Source organism: Schistocerca gregaria, chromosome 1 (assembly GCF_023897955.1).
Source record: "Schistocerca gregaria isolate iqSchGreg1 chromosome 1, iqSchGreg1.2, whole genome shotgun sequence".
Lineage (NCBI taxonomy): Eukaryota > Metazoa > Arthropoda > Insecta > Orthoptera > Acrididae > Schistocerca > Schistocerca gregaria.
This window is the reverse complement of record NC_064920.1, coordinates 581236896-581263338: the sequence shown is the minus strand read 5'-3', so window position 1 is coordinate 581263338 and position 26443 is coordinate 581236896. Positions and strand designations below refer to the sequence as shown.

The following is a 26443-nucleotide window of genomic DNA, read 5'->3' as shown; positions in this document are numbered from 1 at the left end:
CTCATCCCTTCCACATTTCCCTGTCACTCCACTTCAATGCACGGAAGCACCATCCTGTGTGTCTCAGGGTATAATACATAGTTAATTTGGCTAACAATTTCTTTTCCAAACCAAAATCCAGCCCATAGTAAATTCAACTACAGAAACATTCAACCAAAATGAAATTACACAATACTGGAATTATTTACCATAATTTTAAAATGCCGTATAATTTCTAGAATCTAATTCAGTACGATGAAGGTCAAGACTAGTCATGTATTTTACATTCTCAAATTAGTTCAGTAACTCGTACACGTTTTCTGGGCAATCATTCTCTCTCTCTCTCTCTCTCTCTCTCTCTCTCTCTCTCTCTCTCTCTCTCTCTCTCTCTCTCTCCCTCCCTCTCTCCGTCCCACCCCCTCCCGCGCATCTCCCCATGCTTTCCCAAGTACTTGTTCAAATTCCTCAAGTCCAGAACTAGCCTAATCCCGCCATCTCATTTACAAACTACTACAAATGAGTTATCATATTGTCTAAAACTTCTTTCCACTACCCTCCACTTTAGCATTTTCCGTTAACTCCTTCTCAGCAATCTTTCTCGTTCGTGTGGTTATTCCATAAGGCTTCATGGAAAAATGGTTCATGAGGTTTCAGCTTTAGTTTACATTGATACTTCTTCAGTTTACTGGTCTCTCATCAAAAATATCATTATATTCCCATAATTTTTTTTTTCCTAGTTCATCTTAATCCTTTGTATTCAAAGCTTCAGCTTCCCCTATCTTTTTTCAGTGTAAGAATCGTTAGTTACTTCTCAGTCACAAAATTAATCTTCCTTATGGTATCCTCTAGCATCAAATTCCTATAAAGACACCCCCCCCCCCCCCCACCCGCACCTCATCCCACCCCACACCCTCCTTTCCCTGAGTTGATTGCTATTACTGTTATTTATGATCGTAATGTCTGTCTCCTCAGAAATTCTTCTCTTAGGATCAGTAAATGACAATTTCACCTCATCCCGTTTAAAACCAGTCCAATTCATTCGCAGTATTAAACCTTCATTCAGATCCTCATTCACTAAACATCTTTGCACAAAAGAAACATCATTTGTCTTGAAAAATAACAGTACTTGTCTGGTAATCACTTAAATACTTTTTCCAGTGGCACTTTTAGCATCCCTCCAATCATCAGTTTGAACACCAGTACGTGAACTCCCTGGTACATCACAATAATTAATGTTTCCCTCTTCATATGACAAATACTCTTCTGTCTCTCTGAAACCCACACCTTTCTCTTTCTCTACTGATCTTCCACTTTCCAGAGTCTCTAAGCTTTCCAACATAACATTGCAATCTATTGGCCCTTCATTAGGCTCAGAATTCATCACCACCCCATTTTTGATACATCTCATGGCAAATTCCCTTCAAAACAGGCATTAAATTACCAATACCACAATCAACAACATCAAAATAGTCACAAGTAACCTTCAGTATCTCATCACTAATCTGCTCACTTCACTTGCTGGCATCAGGACAAGTGGACACCATATAAGCAGATCAGCGTGTACTTCCGTATTGTTCACTAAATTATCATCAAGACCTACAATTATCGAGTAAAACTGAAGTGATATCAGGTGTTCCCCAGGGAAGCGTCCTGGGACCTCTACTGTTCCTGATCTATATAAATGACCTGGGTGACAATCTGAGCAGTTCTCTTAGACTGTTCGCAGATGATGCTGTAATTTACCGTCTAGTAAGGTCATCCGAAGACCAGTATCAGCTGCAAAGCGATTTAGAAAAGATTGCTGTATGGTGTGTCAGGTGGCAGTTGACGCTAAATAACGAAAAGTGTGAGATGATCCACATGAGTTCCAAAAGAAATCCGTTGGAATTCGATTACTCGATAAATAGTACAATTCTCAAGGCTGTCAATTCAACTAAGTACCTGGGTGTTAAAATTGCGAACAACTTCAGTTGGAAGGACCACATAGATAATATTGTCGGGAAGGCGAGCCAAAGGTTGCGTTTCATTGGCAGGACACTTAGAAGATGCAACAAGTCCACTAAAGAGACAGCTTACACTACACTCGTTCGTCCTCTGTTAGAATATTGCTGCGCGGTGTGGGATCCTTACCAGGTGGGATTGACGGAGGACATCGAGAGGGTGCAAAGAAGGGCAGCTCGTTTTGTATTATCGCGTTATAGGGGAGAGAGTGTGGCAGATATGATACACGAGTTGGGATGGAAGTCATTACAGCATAGACGTTTTTCGTCGCGGCGAGAGCTTTTTACGAAATTTCAGTCACCAACTTTCTCTTCCGAATGCGAAAATATTTTGTTGAGCCCAACCTATATAGGTAGGAATGATCATCAAAATAAAATAGGAGAAATCAGAGCTCGAACAGAAAGGTTTAGGTGTTCGTTTTTCCCGCTCGCTGTTCGGGAGTGGAATAGTAGAGAGATAGTATGATTATGGTTCGATGAACCCTCTGCCAAGCACTTAAATGTGAATTGCAGAGTAGTCATGTAGATGTAGATGTAGATGTAGATGTACAATTTTGCTTCTGTCATCATCGTTCATCAATATTTCCTCTATTATCTCAACATAAAACATCCCATCTGATTCTTTTCAAAGCATAACATCAACATCAGAAACATCAACAACAGCATTATTGCCTAAATAATAATAATAATAATAATAATAATAATAATAATAATAATAGGCATCATCATCATAATCATACTTACTACCTGTCCTATCCAGATTGTAAATTCTGCTCTGGTGTAATAATGAAATTTGAAAAATGCTGAAAAAGCAAAGGCTGTTGCACTTACAGTTCAGAAGAGGACGTACAAGTGTAATAGGACTGTCGCTATTTTCTATATGCATACATGATCTGCAGACAGGGTGGGCAGCAATCTACAGTTGTTCACTGATGATACTGTGGTGTGCAGGAAGGCGTCGAAGATAAATGACAGTAGATTAATACGAGATGACCTAGTCAAAATTTGTGTAGTGTCCCTTGTGACACAATCATGTTGTTGTTGTGGTCTTCAGTCCTGAGACTGGTTTGATGCAGCTCTCCATGCTACTTTATCCTGTGCAAGCTTCTTCATTTCCCAGTACCTACTGCAACCTACATCCTTCTGAATCTGCTTAGTATAGTCATCTCTTGGTCTCCCCCTACAGTTTTTACCCTCCACGCTGCCCTCCAATACTAAACTGGTGATCCCTTGATGCCTCAGAACATGTCCTACCAACTGATCCCTTCTTCTGGTCAAGTTGTGCCACAAACTTCTCTTCTCCCCAATCCTATTCAATACTTCCTCATTAGTTATGCGATCTACCCATCTAATTTTCAGCATTCTTCTGTAGCACCACATATCGAAAGCTTCTATTCTCTTCTTGTCCAAACTAGTTATCGTCCATGTTTCACTTGCATACATGGCTACACTCCATACAAATACTTTCAGAAATGACTTCCTGACACTTAAATCTATCCTCGATGTTAACAAATTTCTCTTCTTCAGAAACGCTTTCCTTGCCACAGCCAGTCTACATTTTATACCCTCTCTACTTTGACCATCATCAGTTATTTTGCTCCCCAAATAGCAAAACTCCTTTACTACTTTAAGTGTCTCATTTCCTAATCTAATTCCCTCAGCATCACCCGACTTAATTCAACTACATTCCATTATCCTCGTTTTGCTTTTGTTGATGTTCATCTTATACCCTCCTTTCAAGACACTGTCCATTCCGTTCAACTGCTCTTCCAAGTCCTTTGCTGTCTCTGACAGAATTACAATGTCATCGGCGAACATCAAAGTTTTTATTTCTTCTCCATGGATTTTAATACCTACTCCGAATTTTTCTTTTGTTTCCTTTATTGCTTGTTCAATATACAGATTGAATAACATCAGTGAGAGGCTACAACCCTGTCTCAATCCCTTCCCAACCACTGTTTCCCTTTCATGCCCTTTGACTGTTATAACTGCCATCTGGTTTCTGTACAAATTGTAAATAGCTTTTCGCTCCCTGTATTTTACCCCTGCCACCTTTAGAATTTGAAAGATAGTATTCCAATCAACATTGTCAAAAGCTTTCTCTACGACTACAAATGCTAGAAATGTAGGTTTGCCTTTCCTTAATCTTTCTTCTAAGATATGTCGTAAGGTCAGTATTGACTCACGTGTTCCAACATTTCGACGGAATCCAAACTGATCTTCCCCGAGGTCGGCTTCTACTAGTTTTTCCATTCGTCTGTAAAGAATTCGTGTTAGTATTTTGCAGCTGTGACTTATAAAACTGATAGTTCGTTAATTTTCACATCTGTCAACACCTGCTTTCTTTGGGATTGAAATTATTATATTCTTCTTGAAGTCCGAGGGTATTTCGCCTGTTTCATACATCTTGCTCACCAGATGGTAGAGTTTTGTCAGGACTGGCTCTCCCAAGGCCGTCAGTAGTTCCAATGGAATGTTTTCTACTCGGGAGGCCTTGTTTCGACTCAGGTCTTTCAGTGCTCTGTGAAACTCTTCACGCAGTATCATATCTCCCATTTCATCTTCATCTACATCCTCTTCCATTTCCATATTATTGTCCTCAAGTACATCGCCCTTGTATAGACCCTCTATATACTCCTTCCACCTTTCTGCTTTCCCTTCTTTGCTTAGAACTGGGTTTCCATCTGAGCTCTTGATGTTCATACAAGTGGTTCTCTTATCTCCAAAGGTCTCTTTAATTTTCCTGTAGGCAGTATCTATCTTACCCCTAGTGAGATAAGCCTCTACATCCTTGCATTTGTCCTCTAGCCATCCCTGCTTACCCATTTTGCACTTCCTGTCGATCTCATTTTTGAGACGTTTGTATTCCTTTTTGCCTGCTTCATTTATTGCATTTTTGTATTTTCTCCTTTCATCAATTAAATTCAATATTTCTTCTGTTACCCAAGGATTTCTACTAGCTCTCGTCTTGTTACCTACTTGATCCTCTGCTGCCTTCACTACTTCATCCCTCAAAGCTACCCATTCTTCTTCTACTGTATTTCTTTCCCTCATTCCTGTCAATTGTTCCCTTATGCTCTCCCTGAAACTCTGTACAACCTCTAGTTCTTTCAGTTTATCCAGGTCCCATCTCCTAAAATTCCCACCTTTTTGCAGTTCCTTCAGTTTTAATCTACATCATATCGTTTAAGTATTTGTGCTTAATGTTCCGAAGCAATATTAAATGGAATGAGCTTGTGAGGATTGTGATAGGGAAGGTGATTGGTTGACTTTGGTCTATTAAAAGACTTTTAGGAAAGAGTGGTTCATCTGTAAAGGAGACTGTGTATAAGACACTAGTGCGACCTGTTCTTGAGTATTGCTTGAATGTTTGGGATCTACACCAGGTCAGATTGAAAGAAGACTTAGAAACAATTCAGAGGCGAACTACTAGGTCTGTTACCGGTAGGTTCGATCAGCATGCAAGTGGTATGGATAAGCTTCGGGAGCTCAAGTGGGAATCCCAGTAGGGAAGTAGACATTCATTTCAAAGAACACTACTGAGAAAGTTTAAAGAACCAACATTTGAGACTGACTGCAGAATGATTGTACTGCCGCCAATGTATATTTCTTGTAGGGATCACAAAGATAAGATATGAGAAATTAGGGATCATATGGAGGTACATAGACAGTAGTTTTTCCCTCGGTCTATCTGTGAGTGGAACAGGAAAGGAAACGGCTAGGTGTGGTATAGGGTACCCTTTGCCATACACTGTACAGTGGCTTGCAGAGTATGTATGTAATATTTCTGCCATCATATTCGGCTGCAAGAAGCTCTTCTTAGAGCTGTTGTGAAGGCAGCAATGGGACGATGACATAATGTGGTGTGAGGTACTGATGATAGATGGTTTGTTTGGTACGGGTATTGTGAGAAAGATCAGCTAAATTGTGGTCCTCCTCTGAGATTAGCTGCTGTGTTTGGACGTTGCACGCCAAAATGATAATCTTCTATTGTTAAAGTTAGAAAAACGAAATTGCTTATTTACATGCATTTATTGTTAAAGCATCTCTCAATAGCTTGCTATCATTCAGTTATTTAACAATTGTTCATTGTCAGCAAAATAGTGAACAGTTGGCAAATGAAAAGGCAGACAACGCACTATGGAGATCTTTGGATCATGCCTAACTTAGATGGTGGGCAAAGCAGTTTGTCTGAAAGATCAGAGCTGGACTGGCAGTCTCAGAAGACAGATGTGTTGTCTGCCATCAGGTTAGGACTTTATTAGCAATGTGCAGTTATGTGGACATGTAATTGAGAACAGTTTGATAGCAGTTATGCAGATATGCAGTTCATTGTTTTGTTTTTAAGAAAGTATGAAGATTGGAGATTATTTGTGATTCATAAAGTGGAATATAATCGTGCAGTTTTACGTATTCTGTTTATAAAAAGCAAGTGGCATCCTGTATAAATAAACTAATTTGAAAATTAATTATTTATAAAATATCAATGCCTTGTACAGAGTTTATTATAACCTCAAGAAAACAGATTCATGGCGGACATGCTGTTTTCTGTGCAGGTGACTACAGCTACAGAAGAGTACAGGTTGGTGGACATTAATTAGAACTTATGCATTCCACTCAGGGCAGTGGGAGCAAATAGGCACCTCATGTGTGCTGCAATTGTAGTATAAATGAGATTAGTGACTGTCATCTGTGGCAACCCAGATGAGATATGAAGGAGAGAAATTTTCAATGGAAGGGGTTTACAACATGCACATAGATACAGGAGTATCCAAAATAATGTGAACACCATACTTACTTGGAAATGGTTTTATTAATAAGGGGTTGGACCCCCTTTTGCCCATACTACAGTTGCGATTTCTCTTGAAATATTGGCAATGATGGTTGTATACTCTCCAGTAGAATGTTATGCCATCTTCAATCAGAACCTCTTCTAACTCTAGCACTGACGAGGGAGACAGAAATCTGCTCTGGAGTTTGCACTCCAATAATGCCTGTAAGGGTTCAATAATGTTAAAGTCTGGGGAGGGCACTGCAGTTCAGTTGCGTGCTCCTCATACCATGATTGTAATTTCATGGCTGTGTGAAGGGTGCATTATCATCCTAAATATGACATCATTATTGGGAATGACATTTTAATCACGGGGTGCACCTGATCACCTAAAAAATTCACATAATTGTTGGCTGTAACACAGCCTTTGATAGTAATGATAGGACCAACAGAACACCATGAAATGGCTGCCCAAACCATGACACTTTCTTTTCCATGCTTAACCGTTGGAATCAAGCCGTCAGGATTGTAGGCTTCTTTTGGCATTCTCCATATGTAAACCCAGCCTGATGTTGGAAATAACGAAAATGTTGACTCGTTGGACTACTTGACGTGTTTCCACTGATCAGCCATCCAGGATTTATGCTCCTGACACCATGTTTTACACTTCTTTACATTGGATTTCATCACTAATTGGTTTTGGTATAGCAGCTTATTTATGAACATTCACTTTACAGAGTTCTTGGCGAACATTGTCAATAGATACTGTGTCTCAAAGGTGGTTATTGAACTCGGCAGTCACTTTAGCTGCCATAGTTTTGTGTTGTTTTGACACAATTTTTATTAGCATACAATTATCTCTGTCATTCAGTTTTGATTTGCTCTCACTATTACATTTGCACTATGATGTCTTTCCATGTTTTTTGTAGGCTGTCATGACTCTTGAAACAGTTGCTCTTGAAACATTCAATAAGTTGGCTGTCCTGGTTATTGATGCTTCAGCTAATCAGGCCACCACAAACTGGAACTCTGTTAGGTCTTTCATTGAAAGTCAACTGCGGCCTCTGAATGCAAATATGAAGTGCGCACTACTTGTAAACAACCTGAACTGATGCCTAGTCCATACTAAACACACACACAGTCCAGCACAACACGTGCCTTACCTGTGTTGTTGACTGTCAAACACAATCATCCCATTACTACCATTGTTCACATTATTTTGCCTATCCCCAGTATATCTCCCTCTGTGCCTTACTCTCTTTTTTAACTTGCCATGAGATTTAGATATTTTCTCACCCATCAAGTTCATGATTTTGTATCTTAACACATTCAACCTCACCACTGTCCTCTGTACCTTAATCACTCAATAACCTATCAAGACCTAACTCATAACAATTATCATCACTAATATTGTTAGTCAAAACTCTGTTATATTTACAAGATACATCAAATAAGTTTGTCAACGTATCATCTTCACGATCAGCTTCAGCCCTCTTCCTCCTATTTTCTACCTCTTTCATTTCCCTTGATATATTTCCCCAAAATTCCTGCTGCACTCTATGCTGTTTACCTGGTGTGAACTATTGTAATGTCTACTGTATAACACCCTCTGAAAATTTCCCCTTCCTCTCCTAAAATTATTAGCGTGATTCTGATATTTATTTTCTCTCACTCCAAACCGACAGGCGGTGCAGTTTTTTTCCCAATCCTTTTCTTCTATTTTCAAAATTCCTGTCATCTGTCCTCCTATCATTACCCTCCCGTTGCCTACTTCTTTGCTCACGACCCCTTTCATTGTCCCTTTGTCTATCACTCTAACTATTATTTCTCCTGTCATCATCTATGCATCTGTATTTCCAATAGTTATCCAGCCTATTACTGTTATATATAATTGTTCTTGATCTCTCTCCTTTTGTCTCTGTCTTGTTGATAAACATTGGGCCATCCCCCTGCCCTCCCTCATTCTGATACTATCCATATTCCCTTTGCTTATCCCTCTGTCTCTCATTTCTTTCCCATGCCATGTCTACTTTTATGAACATATTTTAAAAATTGTTCACTAGAGTCATCTGGTCCTTATACTAATCCCCACTGCACGTCATGTGGCAAATGACGAAGATGCATCTATTTGTATTGTCTCATCTAACAGTTTATCTAAGTTTACAGGTGTTTTAAGCTGTTGTTCACAAAAATCTTCCATGCAGATGCTACCTTCTTGGAAACATGAGCCATTAAAGAATTCTTAGTTAATAATAGCTTGTTTGATTTCGAACCAAAATTTGCTCTCTCTCTCTCTCTCTCTCTCTCTCTCTCTCTCTCTCTCTCTCTCTCACTCTTTTTTGTGAAAGTCATATCTGTATGTATATTGTGATAAGCCCACAGTAGTGCTTCCCTATTTAAAAATTTATAAAGTTGTCTGACATAACAATATCCCTACATTGGTAAAAAAAAGTCCTGGGGGCGGAGTTTTTCTCCGGGAAAGTTCTTCATGTTTATACCAGTCCAAGTGCTACTGTTGTTAGTACAAACATTCCTGGTTATATTTCATCTAATTTTGCCAGAGCACTTGAAATATTATTAATGCATCATTAAATATTCTATTTGATTCAATCAATTTCAAATTTATACTGTCACTCTTATTTTTTATCATAGAATGTAAGAATTTTAGGTTCTTGTCATTGCTCTCTGTCTCATTCATCAGTTTGTTTTGTACCTTCTCAGTTCTAGTTTCTGCAGAACTAATATGAGCTTCAAACTTATTACACTCTGTGTTTACATACATTTTAAAATTATTTAAAGCCCTTTCCAACCCCTCAGTTATGTCTACAGTTTTCTCTACCTGAACTTTGTCATCATCTAGACCTTTTTTGATACATTTTAGTTGTTGACACTGCCTCTCCTTTGTATTGAAATTATTTAATTTTTTGCGTAATTTCTCACTCTGTTTTTTAATTGTTTCCATATCTGGCTGTCTAACTTCTGACTTTGTTTATCCAATTTCTCCCCAGTTAGTTCACAAGCTTATTAAAAGGTTGCTACTATCGCCAACTGTTGTTGTTGTTGTTGTTGTTGTTGTTGTTGTTGTCACGGTCTTCAGTCCAGATACTGGTTTGATGCAGCTGTCCATGCTGCTCTATCCTGTGCAAGCTTCTTCATCTTCCAGTACCCACTGTAACCTACATCCTTCTGAATGTGCTCAGTGTATTCATCTCTTGGTCTCCCTCTACGATTTTTACCCTCCGCACTGCCCTCCAGTACTAAATTGGTGGTCCCTTGATGCCTCAGAACATGTTCTACCAACCGATCCCTTCTTCTAGTCAAGTTGTACCAAAAATTTCTTTCCTCCACAATTCCATTCAATACCTCCTCATTAGTTATGTAATCTACCCATCTCATCTTCAGCATTCTTCTGTAGCGCCACACATTTCAAAAGCTTCTATTCTCTTCTTGTCCAAACCATTTATCGTCCATGTTTCACTTCCATTCATGGCTACACTTCATACAGATACTTTCAGAAAAGACTTCCTGACACTTAGATCTATATTTGATGTTATCAAATTTCTCTTCTTCAGAAACGCTTTCCTTGCCACAGCCAGTCTACATTTTATACCCTCTCTACATCAGCTGTCATCAGTTGTTTTGCTCCACAAATAGCAAAACTAATCCACTACTTTAAGTGTCTCATTTCCTAATCTAATTCCCTCAGCATTGACTACAATCCATTATCCTCGTTTTGCTTTTGTTGATGTTCATCTTATATCCTCCTTTCAAGACACTGGGCATTCCCTTCAACTGCTCTTCCAAGTCCTTTGCTGTCTCTGACAGAATTACAGTGTCATCGGTGAACCTCAGTGTTTTTATTTCTTCTCCATGGATTTTAATTCCTACTCCAAATTTTTCTTTTGTTTCCTTTACTGCTTTGCTCAATACACAGATTGAATAACATCAGGGTTTGGTTACAACCCTGTCTCACTCCCTTCCCAACCCCTGCTTCCCTTTCGTGCCATCTGGTTTCTGTACAAATTGTAAGTAGCCTTTTGCTCCCTGTATTTTACCACTGCCACCATCAGAATTTGAAAGTGGGTATTCCAGTCAACATCGTCAAAAGCTTTCTCTAAGTCTACAAAATTGTATGTTTTCTCCTTTCATCAATTTAATTCAATATTTCTTCTGTTACCCGAGGATTCCTACTAGCCCATGTCTTTTTACCTACTTGATCCTCTGCTGCCTTCACTATTTCATCCCTCAAAGCTACCCGTTCTTCTTCTACTGTATTTCTTTCCCCCATTCCAGTCAATCATTCCCTAATGCTCTCCCTGAAACTCTCTACAACCTCTGGTTTAGTCAGTTTATACAGGTCCCATCTCCTAAAATTCCCACCTTTTTGCAGTTTCTTCAGTTTTAATCTACAGTTCATAACCAATAGATTGCGTTCAGAGTCCACATCTTCCCCTGGAAATGTCTTAAGATTTAAAACTATGTGTTTTATCCTTATATAATCTGTCTGAAACCTTCCAGTATTTTTAGGCCTCTTCCATATATACAACCTCTTTTCATGATTCTTGAACCAAGTGTTAGCTATGATTAAGTTACACTCTGTGCAAAATTCTACCAGGCGGCTTCCTCTTTCTTTTCTTGCCCCCATTCCATGTTCACCTACTATGTTTCCTTCTCTTCCTTTTCCTCCTGCAAATTCCACTCACCCATTATTATTAAATTTTCATCTCCCTTCACTATCTGAATAATTTCTTTTATCTCATCATACATTTCATCAATCTCTTCGTCATCTGCAGAGCTAGTCGGCATGTAAACTTGTACTACTGTGGTAGGCATGGGCTTCATGTCTATCTTGGCCACAGTAATGCATTCACTATGGTGTTTGTAGTGGCTTACCCACACTCCTGTTGTTTTATTCATTATGAAACCTACTCCTGCATTACCCCTATTTGATTTTGTATTTATAACCCTGTATTCACCTGACCAGAAGTCTTGTTACTCCTGCCACCGAACTTCACTAATTCCCACTATATCTAACTTTAGCCTATCCATTTCCCTTTTTAAATTTTGTACCCTACCTGCCCAATTAATGGATCTGACGTTCCATGCTCGAATCTGTAGAACGCCAGTTTTCTTTCTCCTGGTAACAACATCCTCCTGAGTAGTCCCCGCCTGGAGATCCGAATGGGGGACTATTTTACCACCAGAATATTTTACCCAAGAGGAAAACCATCATCATTTAACCATACAGTAAAGCTCCATGCTCTCGGGAAAAATTACAGCTGTAGTTTCCCCTTGCTTTCGGCCGTTCGCAGTACCAGCATAGCAAGGCCATTTTGATTAGTGTTACAAGGCCAGATAAGTCAATCATCCAGACTGTTGCCCTGGCAACAACTGAAAAGACTGCTGCCCCTCTTCAGGAACCACACATTTGTCTGGCCTCTCAACAGATACCTCTCCATTGTGATTACACCTATGGTACAGTTATCTGTATCGCTGAGGCATGCAAGCCTCCCCTCCAATGGCAAGATCCGTGGTTCATAGTTCCAAGAGTACCAGAACCTGTATAGAAAAGTGAAATAGAGATCAACATAAACATCATTTCTGCCCTTTTTATTGCTCATGAAAACCACACATTGCATGTTGTACCACCATACAGCGAGACCTTCAGAGATGGTGGTCCAGATTGCTGTAAACACCGGTACCTCTAATTCCCAGTAGCATGTCCTCTCGCATTGATGTATGCCTGTATTCATCGTGACCTACTATCCACAAGTTCATCAAGGCAGTGTTTGTACAGATTATGCCACTCACTAGCGGCTATTCGGCATAGGTCCCTCAGATTTGTTGGTGGGTCTCGTCGTCCATAAACAGCCCATTTCAAACTATCCCAGGCATGTTTGATAGGGTTCATGTCTGGAGGACATGCTGGCCACTCTAATTGAGTGATGTTGTTATCCTGAAGGAAGTCATTCACAAGATGTACACGATCGGGGCGTGAATTGTCATCTATGAAGACAAATGCCTCGCCAAGATGGTTGCGCTGTTGGTCGTAGAATAGCATTCACGTATCATACAGCTGTTATGACACCTTCCATGACCAGCAGCAGCATATGTCGACCCTACATAATGCCACCCCAAAACAGCAGGGAACTTCCACCTTGCTGCACTCGCTGAACAGTGTGTCTAAGTCGTTCAGCCTGGCCGGGTTGCCTTCGAACATGTCTCCAGTGATTGTCTGCTTGAAGAGATATGCAACACTCATCAATGAAGAGAACGTGCTGCCTATCCTGAGCAGTCCATTCGGCATGTTGTTGGGCCCATCTGTACTGCACTGCACTGCATGGTGTCATGGTTGCAAAGATGAACCTCACCAAGGATGTAGGGAGTGAAGTTGTGCATCGTGCAACCTATTGTGCACAGTTTGAGTTGTAACACGATGTCCTGTGGCTGCACAGAAAGCATTATTCTACATGGTGGCAGTCCTCTCAGGGTTCCTCCGAGCCATAATGTAGCCCTTGGTCAGCTTGAGCGAGGCATGTCATTGACAGCTCCTGGCCCCTTATCTTCTCTATGTCCGAACAACATCGCATTGGTTCACTCCGAGACACTTGGACGCTTCCCTCATTGAGAGCCCTTCCTGGCACAAAGTAACAATGCAGACGCGATTGATCCATGGTATTGATGGTCTAGGGATGGCTGAACTACAGACAACATGAGTCGTGCACCTCCTTCCTGGTAGAATGACTGGAACAGAATCGCTGCCGGACTCCCTCCATTTAATAGGCTTTGCTCATTCATGGTTGTTTACATCTTTGGGTGGGTTTAGTGACATCGCTGAGCAGTTAAAGGGCCTGTGTCTGTGTCAATGTCTAGCTTCGGAGTTCTGGGAACCGGGGTGATGCAAAACTTTTTTTGATGTGTGTGTTTCCTCATGACTGAAACCTTGAATCAATGAACAGATATGGTCGGAAACTTCACCTACTACTTCCATTTCTGATTGTATATCACTAACATTATCTTAAACTTTCTTCTTATTATCTTGTATCAAATTTACCACCTCTTGATTGTTGGCCCTACAATTATTGCACATCATGAAAATATAACACACAAAAGCCTTCCTAAACAAAAAGTTCTTTGCGTAGTCTACTGAACTGATGATGTTGAAGAAAAGATGAAATAGTGGTAGATGATATACCTTGGTTGTTACAGTATCCAAACTGATTGTAGCAGATGGTACTCAACAGTTCCGCAGCGTAATTTCTGTGTCCTTATAATTTTTTGGTTCCAGAATATTTCAGTGTACAGTCCAAAATTTTACTTTACAAATAATTATAGTGTTCTCTTACTGTCTTTTATTACAATTGTGAGGTCACACCTGTTAAGCTGTGTGACGTTGCTATAACCTTGGCTGTCTTTCGTAACATATAACTTCAAACTCATCACTAAAACAATAATATTAACCATTTGAACACTATTTTAAACTAAACTGAACGTTCTTACTAATGCTAACCATGTTTGTGCCTGTTTAAATATTAATTAGGCTGTCACATTTCTTCTGGAGCATTTATTTGGGAAACTAGTGGGTCATTGTGTCTAGAAACAAGGTATACACTTCAGTTGACTATTGGCTTAGTTATCATTGCGATAATTAATATTTCCCACTAAAACATTGTGACAGACACCTTGTGAGTTTTCCTCTTGTGAAAATCAATTATTCTACTTGCTAATACCGGTCACCATGTCTTTAAGGAACGGATTTTGGGAGTAAGTCTCTTTGTTTGACCTATAACAGTTGATGAATTTATAATACAGAACAGTCAATGAATTTATAATTCCTGTAATCTAATCATTGCTTTTTGCTCCAGAAAAAAACTACCAAGATCTTAAATGACACGCCTTTTAACTACTGTTTTTTTAAACATTACTTCACAAACTTTGCACAACAAAACTGAAGTTAGCAATTATCATCAGACTTAAGTTACTTTAATCTTGAGATTTCAAGTAAATGAATTTAAATGAATCAAATTTGTGTGACCACTTTCTTACTTTAATAAACCACATACAAGGCATTCATTGTTGTTACTTTTCCATATAATAAACAGTAATTTTAAGATAGCATTTAAGTAACAGGATGTAAGGTACTTGAAATGAAATGGTAAATTGGTGTAAATTAACTGTCAGTATAGTGAACCACAGCATTTTTCAACTCTGTCTATGTTAACAGTCTGGCTCTCCAGTATAGGACAAATGAAGTAAAATCTCATTAGCTTGTCTTATCAGTAGCAGTAAAGTTGAGAATGTGGTGCAAAAATACTTCCGCAAGTTCTTCACATCTCTTGTTAATTAGCTGGATGCTTCTCCATAACGTTGAAGTAAGGTGACACAATTCTTGCAACACCATATTTTAGCCGGGTAAAGTCTTGCTTCCATGGCTGTGATTTGCATGAGGTGACTTTTTAATGGAGGAATGCTAATTATTGACTCTCCATATAGTTTGTACCAATGTTAGCACAAATATTTAATGCCTTGCAGAGTGAACTAAAACATATCACTGTAATAACACTACTGGCAGGCTTCTCTCTACAGTTAATTATGTCCATAGTTTACTTTGTTGTACATAAAAGGTGTTCACAAAAACAGAAAATGGGTAAGACGTCCGTGTCAATTTTGTCTCGACACTGTCCAACAGGCGTGCCTGTTGTGCATTTTCTTTCATAGAAAAGGTGTGTACAAAATAGAATGACAAGGGCAAAAGCTTGGCTCTCCTCTGGCCTAATGGTTTGCTCAGTTATTCAGCAGAATTTTATGTTTTTCATAATAATTATTCCTCATATTCTAAGGAAGACTTCAAACTTTACAAAATTGATGTGTTTTATATTCTTAATTATACAACAATGAAATAAATTTGCAGTTCCTAATCCAACTATACCTTTACAGTGGTTTATTCACATTTCTCTCTGTACAATAATTACATATGAATTAATCAATCAGTTCAGGTGTCAGCAACACAGTGTGAATGTAAAGTAATGTTGTTCCATTGTAAGCAGATGAGGTGTCGGTGTCTGTCATAATGAGGACAGCTCTTCAGGTTGCAAGTCCCTTGGCTTACATAGCCAACTTATCATTTAGTGAAAGAGTGTTTCCAAAAAGCTGAAAATCTTGAAAGTGAAGCTATTATTTAAAAATCACAAGTATAAGGTGGAAACCATCGGTCAGTATCACTGCTTCCAGTATTTGCCAAAATTTTAGAAAAATTAATAAAGCATCAAATCACTAAATAGGTAAATGGATGTAAGTTACTAACCAGATCAGCATGGCTTCCAGGGAGTAGAAACACAGAAACAGCAATAATGTGCTACACTGAACATGTAATAAAAAAAATCTAGAAAAAAGGAATAGCGAAGTAGTAGTAAATTTTGATCTCTCCAAGGCACTAGATACTGTCAATCATAACATTGTTTCAGAAAAATTGGAAGCATTAGGTATTCATGTGACATGAAAAAAGTGGTTTGAATCATACCTACAAAACAGAACACAGATTGTGGAACTTAAGCCAACTGACTCAACCAAAAAACCAGTTTAGTGTCAGTGGCAAAAAAAAGTTGAAGTAGGAGTAATACAAACAGTGTTCTAGGTCGCACATTATTCCTTGTTTATATAAATGGCATTCATATCTCAGATAGTGCAGCCATTGTCATGCTATTTGCAGATGATATTAGTGTAATAATAAGTGTGCCAAAGCAATTGCTGCACACAACTACTGGTGAATTCCCAACATATGTCCACTCTTGATTCAGTGCAAATGACGTTAAGTTAAGTAAAAGGTATTGAAACTAAATCAAAAAGTAAATCTAGGTTTGGTGGTGGTCTACAAAGCCATAGACATTTACAAAATCGTTAGGGATTCATGTTCATGGAGACAAAGGTTTTAATGGCCATGCACAGAAACTCAATTTAGCCTGTTTTACTATTAGGCAGGATGGCATATTTTGACTGGTTTCAGTCTTGTGCAACATACTGAGTAATATTTTGGGGTTCTACCACTTGTCAGCTATATCAATGTTTTTAGTTACAAAAGAGGGCTATCCGAATAACACATCATCCTCCACAGAAACAATTCTGTATAACAGGTAGAAGGGCACATTTTTACCTGATTTTTTTGCATAGCTGTAACTGCAGCTCTCACACTATCCCTGTCAGTCTAGGCTAACCAATTTGTGTCCATGTGTCCATACGTGATCACTTGACCTGCTGCCCGGGGGAAAATAAGCATTGAAGGCTTGCTCTTGCCACATGTACGTGGAGGCGATACCCAATGCAAAAATGTATGATCTGTGATAGCTATAATTATTAGCCCGCGAATGACATGTATCACGGTTCACCTTGCAAATTTTCAGACAAATGCTGACATCTATAGCTACAATACCCAAGATGCACAGCACTCCATAGTCAGCAAACAGAAATAACAACACACAAAGGCATGCATGCTATGTTGGTATTAAACTTAACAACAGCCTGAAGGTCTACATCAGAAAGTTAGAAGATGAAAATAAATTTAAAGCAGGATCTATGAAATATTTCCACCTGACCAATGTTTTCACTCGCTGAGTGGCTTTGATGGCCAATAACATAATTACAAAAATGGTTTATATTAAGGCAAAACTGAAAATAATATCTTTCGACCATAATCTTTTTCATTAGATTTGCATATTTATTGCATGGATGTTGTTTGATGTAAAGTGACATGCTGAAAAGTAGTGACACCAAATTTTTTATTCTGTTCTCAGTATTGGTTGAGATATTAGATATGAAAGTGCTTGAGAACCCTGTAATCGACTTTCTAACTGCAGTAAATATGCCTCCAATTGAAATCCATAGAAGAATGAAAGCCGTTTGTAGCGACGATTGCATTTGACTTCAGTAATGTGGAACATTGGCTTTTTAGTGCTCATAATGAAGCAAACGGTAGTGCTGACCTCATTGTATGTGACAGAGCTCCAAGTGAACAACTGCATATAGCAACTGACAAGACTCATCGGAATTATGTTGCTACCCTTCAGAGAAAATCATTGCTTAACACAGACAAAGCTCTGAGGTATGTGTGGCACATCATACGAGCATGTACAAGCCGTCATTACTGAACCATGATACAAAAAACAGTGTGCACAGTGGTTCCTCAAATGCTCACTCCTGATCTGAAACAGAGATGATTGGACATCTGTCAACAATTTTTTTGCGTTTTGAGTGTGAGTGTGATGGTTTCCTTAACAACATTGTTACAGGTGATGAAAGCAGGGTTCATCATTTTGATCCAGAAAACAAGACATTATCAATGAAGTTCTACCACAAAGGATCACCGATGCAAAAAAAAAAAAAAAAGGGGGTTTCCAGACCATGCCACCAGTAGGCACTCATGCTCACAGTCTTCTGAGATGTTCAACGTGTGGAGCTTTGGCCTGCAGAACCCTCAGAAAACTGAAAGCGTGAATTTGGAGAGTCTGTCCACACAACACGACAATGCCAGACCACACATAAGCACTGCCGCATCTGCAACAATCCAATGCCTTGGGTTCGCTGCTATCGATTATCTTCTTTGCATTCCCGACTTGGTCCCATCTGATTTTCATCCATTTTGAAAACATAAAGAATACCTTTGAGGACTTCACTTTGATAGTGATGAAGGAGTGCAAGTAGGAGTGAGGTTGTGGCTCTGTCAACAAAGTCAAACACTCCACAGTGACAGACAGTATCAAAAAAACTGGCCTCTCATTGTGATAATTGTGTTTGTCACCAGGGTGACTGCTGAGGAAAAAATATGTAGATATGAGGAGTAAAGAGGTAGAATATTAGCAAAGTATTTAAAAAAAATTATTTGAGGACTTTCACATAAAAATTTAGAGGCATTACTTTTCAGCATGCAGCTGTAAAATCTTTACTGAATCATTGTAGTGTATACAGGTTGTTCCAAAACTGTCAATTAAGATTAATACAGCTGGTAGGGACCATCAAAACAGGTATATTTAGCTATGGTATATTTTGTCCTTGATTGCAATTTATGGTGCTAGAGATGCTTTAGACAGAAGATAGTTTAGCATGTTAACTACGCAGGTAGAATTAACAGCAACTGTCATATCTGTGCAAAGATTTCTTACATATCCATTGTGTTACCAACAGCAAAAACAGTTCTAGTGATGAGGTCTTCTTTTGTTTACACAACCGCTTCATACACGTGAGGTTGGTTAACCGAGTGGCCGGGCCACATGGCCACCTCGACCGATCCGTTGGTTCGCAAAGGTGGCCCTTGGATAAGTCCTCACAGCAATGCTGAAATGGGATGGCACCCAATTGCACTGGAAGTACATCCTTTGTCTAACATTCAAAGGTACATCCTCCAGCAGTTCTGGTAACACATGGTCTACAAAGAAGCAATACCTATGACCACTTCCAAATGGAAGAACACATGGTCCAGTCAACCTATCACTGAGAATGCCGGCCCACACATTAACACCGAATCGCTGTTGATGAGCACGAGGTCAAGTACCTCGTGGATTCACATGAACCCGAACATGTGAATTATGAATATTGGAATAGCCTACAAGAGTAAGTAAAGATTTGTCAGTGTATAAAACCTCAGCCAGTAATGAGAGATGCAGGTCAGTCTGATGTAAAAAAAAATTGTGCAAACTGCATGCATTGAGGAAAATCTTCAGTGCTAGTGCTGCCATGTGCTGAAGATGAAATGATGTAGCTGCTGATTATGTCTGACACCAAGGATGTGTGCAGTATATTGTGTACTAGTAGGTGGAGTGCCTTCAACATATCACAGAATCTCAATCTACATTTCAGAAGTTTGCATTGTTCGATTCCGACCTGTATCACGCATACTTGCACAGAAAATTTGTTTGGAAAGCACTGTTGATACTCTCACATTGTAGCTCGTCCTTTTCCATCCAAAGACCTGTATACCATACGCATGTCAGCCATTTATTATTGGAAATGCATTTAAAACTCTGTGGATTCATCACGAGATGCTGCTTATGTTCTGACATATTCTAACATTAGTTTCCAGTCATTGCTGTTTCTGTTACTATGATATTCATAGCCCTTTTATCTCCCCAAAGCAGTTTAAAATGTAGTTTGAAGGTACGTGAATTTGTAATTGAGAGAGTACACTTACTGAAAATATTTACATAAAGTTTCACAACTGTTGCAAAGAGCATATGGGTGTTTTTGTATTTCATCTGAACCATTTCAATAAACCAGCAATACCTGACATTACATACACCTTGGAACATACTGTAAATGTTATAAATGAAAATCTAGAAATTTTACACACACGAAGAAGAGGAATCCATATCTTTCGAAACAAGTGAAAATTTACGTATACCTCCTAAAAGCACCTGATGGTGTTCATACTGAAATATTTATTTTAATTGGTCTTTTTTTTTTTTTGCAGGTGGCTCGAGAACAAACAAAGAAAGTACTAAAAGCAATTCACAAAATGTTTTTGTAAGAAACTGACAGAAACAAATGAACCTCTGAATTGATAATCACAGGGAATCTTTGCAATAGTTTGTTGTATTGTATGTCTGTGACATTCTGTTTCTGACTGCCCATCATAAATGTTAGAATAATGTTACTTCGTATTGCTTCAAATGTCATGGGAATAAAGACGCACAACAATGTAGCTGTAAGTATTCACAGCATGCGAAAGTGTGACCTGAAAATTTCAAATATCATTAAAAGCTGTTTTAAATTGGTGTTAAGAAATGTAGCAAAATAAAGATAAAACAGACAATGGAACAATGGAAAATCCAGGATAGACTGTAACAATATATGAGAAGGAAAATTGCTACTCACAATATAGTGGAGATGCTGAGCCACAGATAGGCACAACTACTCAGAGTTAAAGCTTTCGGCCATTAAGGCCTTTGTCAAAAACACACACACACACACACACACACACACACACACACACAAAACTGCAATTTCATTTTCTTGAGGAGAGAAACCTTGTATCTCAAAGCACCTAGCATCTAGCACACGTTGGCCCATCGATGGTTTAGATGATTTCGAAACGCATCCCTATTGGTTTTTGAATACATTCCAAGTTGATTTCTGAATGAATTAGAAGTTGATATTTGAATGCGTGCATAGTGTTCGTGAAGTCTCTGCCAGGGGAATCCATCTACAAATAAACTTTCTTGCAGACAGAAGGGGACGGGGCTATACAAGCGGAGTGGAATAAAGCCGAACGGGTGAATGTCAATCACTGTTTGTTTATGTGATTGACTGGGTTTGCGAATGATCTGCGTTGTTATAATTACTAGCAAAATCCAGGATTCAGACTACCAGAGTGGAAATAAACTACTAACAGGAATAACAGGTACGAAAGATTACGTGTATCCAAGAAAATAAAATTCTGATAGAAAATTTTTGGCCAGACTGCTACACTAGTAACTGCCAGTTGTAGAGACCTGGGTAGCATCCACCTTAGTTCTGTTCTGGGAGTAGTGTGGAAAACGCGTAGTAAGAACACATAATAACGCCTAACCGGAGAATAATCGCGCACGACTCCAAATTTATACAAAAATGTCGTACTACTGCATTTATAGCTCATGCTTGAAAAACTGGAGCATATGAATAAAATGTGAAACAATTTCCAAACACAAACCTTTTTGCTTGTAGTAGGCTAAATAGGCATTTCATATTGGTACTTTGCGAATTATATTCTGTCGTATTATAAAAGTGACCATTATTACCCAAATAGTCTCACTTGATTTCGATTTTTCATGTAGCAAAACATTTGACGAATTTTGATGGCGTAATAAATTTTTTCGCAGAAAGGAAAGCACGCCATGTAAAGTTGTAGCAAGATTAGACAAAAAATGCTAGGAGCTAGGGACTGAATAAATGTGTACTGTTTTGCTTCTTTGCTGGTCTCTTGTCTATGCTGGTTTTATGTATTCTATATTTAATTTTACGTCACAGAGAACAGTAAGTTATTAGGTAATAGACAATAAAGAACCCAAATTTTCTGAAGAATTATTGTTCTTCCGGTTACAAATAATCCCATCCAGTATTAATCACGAGGATTAAGAGGGGGGGGGGGGGGGGGATGTCAAACCGGCCGACTGGAAGCAGGATAGGCACCACAGGACGTTTTAATTTCCGCTATCCTAAATATAGTTTGATGGCATCCATTACAAAATATACACATTTTAGTTCCACAGTGCGAAATACAGTGAAGTGCGGTAGAAGATTGCTGTGTGAAGAGGTGTGGTGCTGCACTTTGGCACACTTAAGACCAAATAACACTTCTTACATTTCCTCGAAGTTACATGTTTTATGCATGCGCAGAGCAATCTGAGTTATAGTGGGGAAGGGGGGGGGGGGGGTGTATGAGGTAGTCTCCACGTGATCCGTATTTACATTTAGTGATTTTGCTGTTTCCTCTGTTTGCTCTCACATCAAATGAAAAACAAGTGATTTCTGTGGCTGGGAGCTATCAAGTGAAAATATGTTATTAGTTTCAGATTTTATTTTATTTCCACCTTTCTGACAGTCAAGCTTTAATCGCCTTGCAGAACAGTGAAGTTATTTTTGTCACTTTGCTAAACAAATTAGACTTTTATTTATCTTTTCCGCTGAGGCAGCCAATTTATTTGAAACAGTGTTTAATTCCACACTATTGGCTAGTTTCAACTGTTTGCTGCACTTCAAGTGCACATTTTCATCTTCTAGCATGTGTGGCATTATGCCATAATAAAGAACCAAACATGAGATAACACAGTACTGGTACTCCAAGAAAATTTACATCCCGAAAACTACACTGAAAAGCTTAATATCAGATCAAGGCCTACTTTGTTGGGAATCTGGATGTACGAATGTGCACTTTAAGGCGAATTATTCATTTCAGTATGGTTCACGAAATTCCGACACTCTTGGAGTATCCTCTGGTGTCATGTTTCTTTTATGACATAATTTTAGATCTTTTAATGTTTTACACATAGGAACATACTTCCTTCATCATCGTAGCTGCGCAGGCGCGGTGACGCCTCTTCTCTCTCTCTCTCTCTCTCTCTCTCTCTCTCTCTCTCTCTCTCTGGCAGCTGTTGGAACAAATCTATTTCTAACAGATCGCGAGAAAATATTGCGAATTGTGGTTTGAAAAGCGTTATTTTCAAAGTAAATTCCCTTTTACCCAAGATGGTCCGAGAATGTACTATGAATTTCTTAAATCACAGAGCGTTCGACCCTAATTTAAAAGTCAACTCTTTGATGACAAGCCATTCAGAAGAATTTCGAGCCCAGAAGATCAGAGATTTATGTCTGTATTAAACATTTTACTGGCACATTTGTGTGATGTATCTTAAAGTGTAAAACACGCAGAAAGTATCAACATTATATGTGAAAGCGTAGCTTCTCTTGTAGCTTATTAATCTTAAAGCCAATATTACATATGAAAACTTTGTTTTCTTCTAGCAACACTATGTATATTAATTTAAACGATTAACTTCACCTGTTCGTGTGTTTGCGCTACTTTTCAGTGATGTTGCTATTGACTGACTACATCACCTGTTCTATCCTCTGAATGTCCGCTGCTATCGGCTGGCGAGATCACGTGACATGAGCTATGACTGGCTTACAAACGCGCATCGCAGTCTCGATTTCAGTGCTTCGGAAAGTAACATGCGGTGTTTGGTGGAATAAGAATTTATACTTTCGTAATACTTTTGCAGCGTACATGTTGCTGCACATCAAAGAACATTCCAAAACATGTTTTTTCCCCCCTGTGTTTTGTTTTCTAAAGTGCCAGGAAATTATAAGCCACTGTATAAAACCATAACCATTCAAATGATTGACAAATTTTACAGTTCTGAGGGAAGATATGCTGTCACTTAACATGAAAAAAAGTGTATTTTCATCCGGAAGAACGTATATTTTTAACCGGGAATTATTTTTTTTTCCTTCACGTATACACCCTGTGAGTAGCAAATTAAAGATATTTTCACAATAAACACATAAATGACCAAAAACTGTTAACAGCTACTGAAGTTGAACCCACACTGTTTGAACCTAATTGTGCATTAATTCGAGGGAAAGAGTACCTGAAAAGTTTTTATTCATCACTGAATCATAAAAGTGCATTACTGAAGCTTTCTTTTTTATGTAAGACAGATTAAAGTTGGAAAATAGATTTTAATCTCCAGTTTTCCATGTAATAAATCTTTATTTATGTTTCACAGGTGGCCTTTCATCCAGCGTTTCAAGTACAGCACACAAGCCTCGCCAAAGGTTAAGTGAACCAGCTCATTAAGAATGATGTTGGTGCCTTTTTGTTTTATTTAGAAGAACAATCTATATTTTTCAAAAACAAAACTGTTTTATATAAATCAATGTATAATTTGGGTTTCTTTGTCTGCTTGTAACTATTTTTTAACATTTGATACAGGAGTTCCTAATTGTGATGATGCACTGGTTTATATTTCATGTAAATAACTTATTTGTGAATTTTGTTTATTTATAATAATGGCAAATGATTTTATGTTAAGCTAATAAAGCATTCATATTTTTTCTGTTTCATTTCCCTACTACCTCTTAACTGTTTATCCCATGTCTTAGTTGCCATCAGAGACTGCATTATCAATTATTATTACCACACCAATCTGGTACAGTATGTTATTTTTATATTTCTTACACATTAATATAAAAAAAATCATTATATATTTCTGTGAAGATTCAATAAAATTAAAAGAAAAGTATTCATAACTTTCGGAATGGTTAGTTGCTTCAGCAGTGAGGAAGGAGGAATAGGTTTTGGAAGTTGAGGAAGCAGGAGTAGGTATTCAGATCCATGGGTGAGAGGGACCTACCTGATGTATGGTTGAGGGGAAACAAAAATCTTGATCCTTTGTGAGGCTGTTAAAAAATTCATGTGGACTCTTACTGAAAGAAACCAGTGCTGTTATTTATAGACTCTGCCAAATCAGAAAACATCAATAAAGGAATTTTTTTTATTTACGTAGCATAAAATAAAATGTTTGTCCTCCTGCCAAGTTCGCTATATTATTCCAACTTATATTAGATCTGTTACAAAAAAATACTTCAGTTTCAATCATTGCTGCACCACAACCAAAGAAATTTTCATCATCTGGAAACAGCCATCATAATATGGTTAGCACTATGTAAATGACAGCAGACAAATGTGACCAACCATCTGAAGATCAACCTGTCATTTTTAATAAGTAGAATATGTAATAGTGGACAGTTGCTGCTTTTTTTTATGTCAAGGATCCGTACAAATCTGATAAAAACAAAATGCTGTATAGTACAACACAGTGGCTAGTAGATCCTCCAGAACTTCTTTCACACAGTTATCAGGAACAACAAAGGGAAACAACCATTAAACATGAAAGCCCTACAGGAAACATCCTTGAAAGTTCTCTGAGATGAAATAAAGCAATATTAAAGTACCTACAAGATACTTAACAGATCGTGAAAAATGTGTAAACATGTGTTTTCCTCATTTTTGTACCACTATTAAGCCATTGAATATTTTGCAGAGGTCGCTTTTTGGTTCTAGTGTATATATATATATATATATATATATATATATATATATATATATATATATATATATATATAATAGAAAGAAACTTCCACATGGGAAAAATATATTAAAAACAATGATTCCAAGCGGGAAAGCGCTGGTAGATAGGCACAATGAATAAAACACACAAACACGCACACAGAATTTCGAGCTTTCGCAACCGGCGGCTGCTTCGTCAGGAAAGAGGGAAGGAAAAGGAAAGATGAAAGGATGTGGGTTTTAAGGGAGAGGGTAAGGAGTCATTCCAACCCCGGGAGCGGAAAGACATACCTTAGTGGGAAAAAAGGATAGCTACACACACACACACACACACACACACACACACACACACCCACACACCCACGCGCCCGTGTATGTCCATCCATACATACACAGACACAAGCAGACATATTTAAAGGCAAAGAGTATGGGAGAGATATAAGTCAAGGCGGAAGTGTGGAGGCAAAGATAATGAATGACAGGTGAGGTATGAGTGGCGGGAACTTGAAATTAGCGGAGATTGAGGCCTGGTGGATAACGAGAAGAGAGGATATATTGAAGGGCAAGTTCCCATCTCCGGAGTTCGGATAGGTTGGTGTTGGTGGGAAGTATCCAGATAACTCGGATGGTGTAACACTGTGCCAAGATGTGCTGGCCGTGCACCAAGGCATGTTTAGCCACAGGGTGATCCACATTACCAACAAACACTGTCTGCCTGTGACCATTCATGCGAATGGACAGTTTGTTGCTGGTCATTCCCACATAGAAAGCGTCACAGTGTAGGCAGGTCAGTTGGTAAATCACGTGGGTGCTTTCACACGTGGCTCTGCCTTTGATCGTGTACACCTTCCGGGTTACAGGACTGGAGTAGGTGGTGGTGGGAGGGTGCATAGGACAGGTTTTACACCGGGGGCGGTTGCAAGGGTAGGAGCCAGAGGGTAGGGAAGGTGGTTTGGGGATTTCATAGAGATGAACCAAGAGGTTACGAAGGTTAGGTGGACGGCGGAAAGACACTCTTGGTGGACTGGGGAGGATTTCATGAAGGATGGATCTCATTTCGGGGCAGGATTTTAGGAAGTCGTATCCCTGCTGGAGAGCCAC

General features: G+C 38.7%; 1 protein-coding gene across 1 annotated transcript in view; it reads left to right on the top strand.

Annotated features, from left to right (window-relative positions):
• The window catches only part of LOC126357140 (charged multivesicular body protein 7), a 215638-nt gene extending 191302 nt beyond the window's left edge, over positions 1 to 24336 (top strand). The window contains exon 7 of the mRNA XM_050007427.1: positions 24000 to 24336. Within this exon, the coding sequence (XP_049863384.1) occupies positions 24000 to 24070 (71 nt within the window). The 3' untranslated portion in view covers positions 24071 to 24336. The remainder of the gene's footprint in view (positions 1 to 23999) is intronic.
• The last annotated feature ends 2107 nt before the right edge of the window (positions 24337 to 26443 follow it).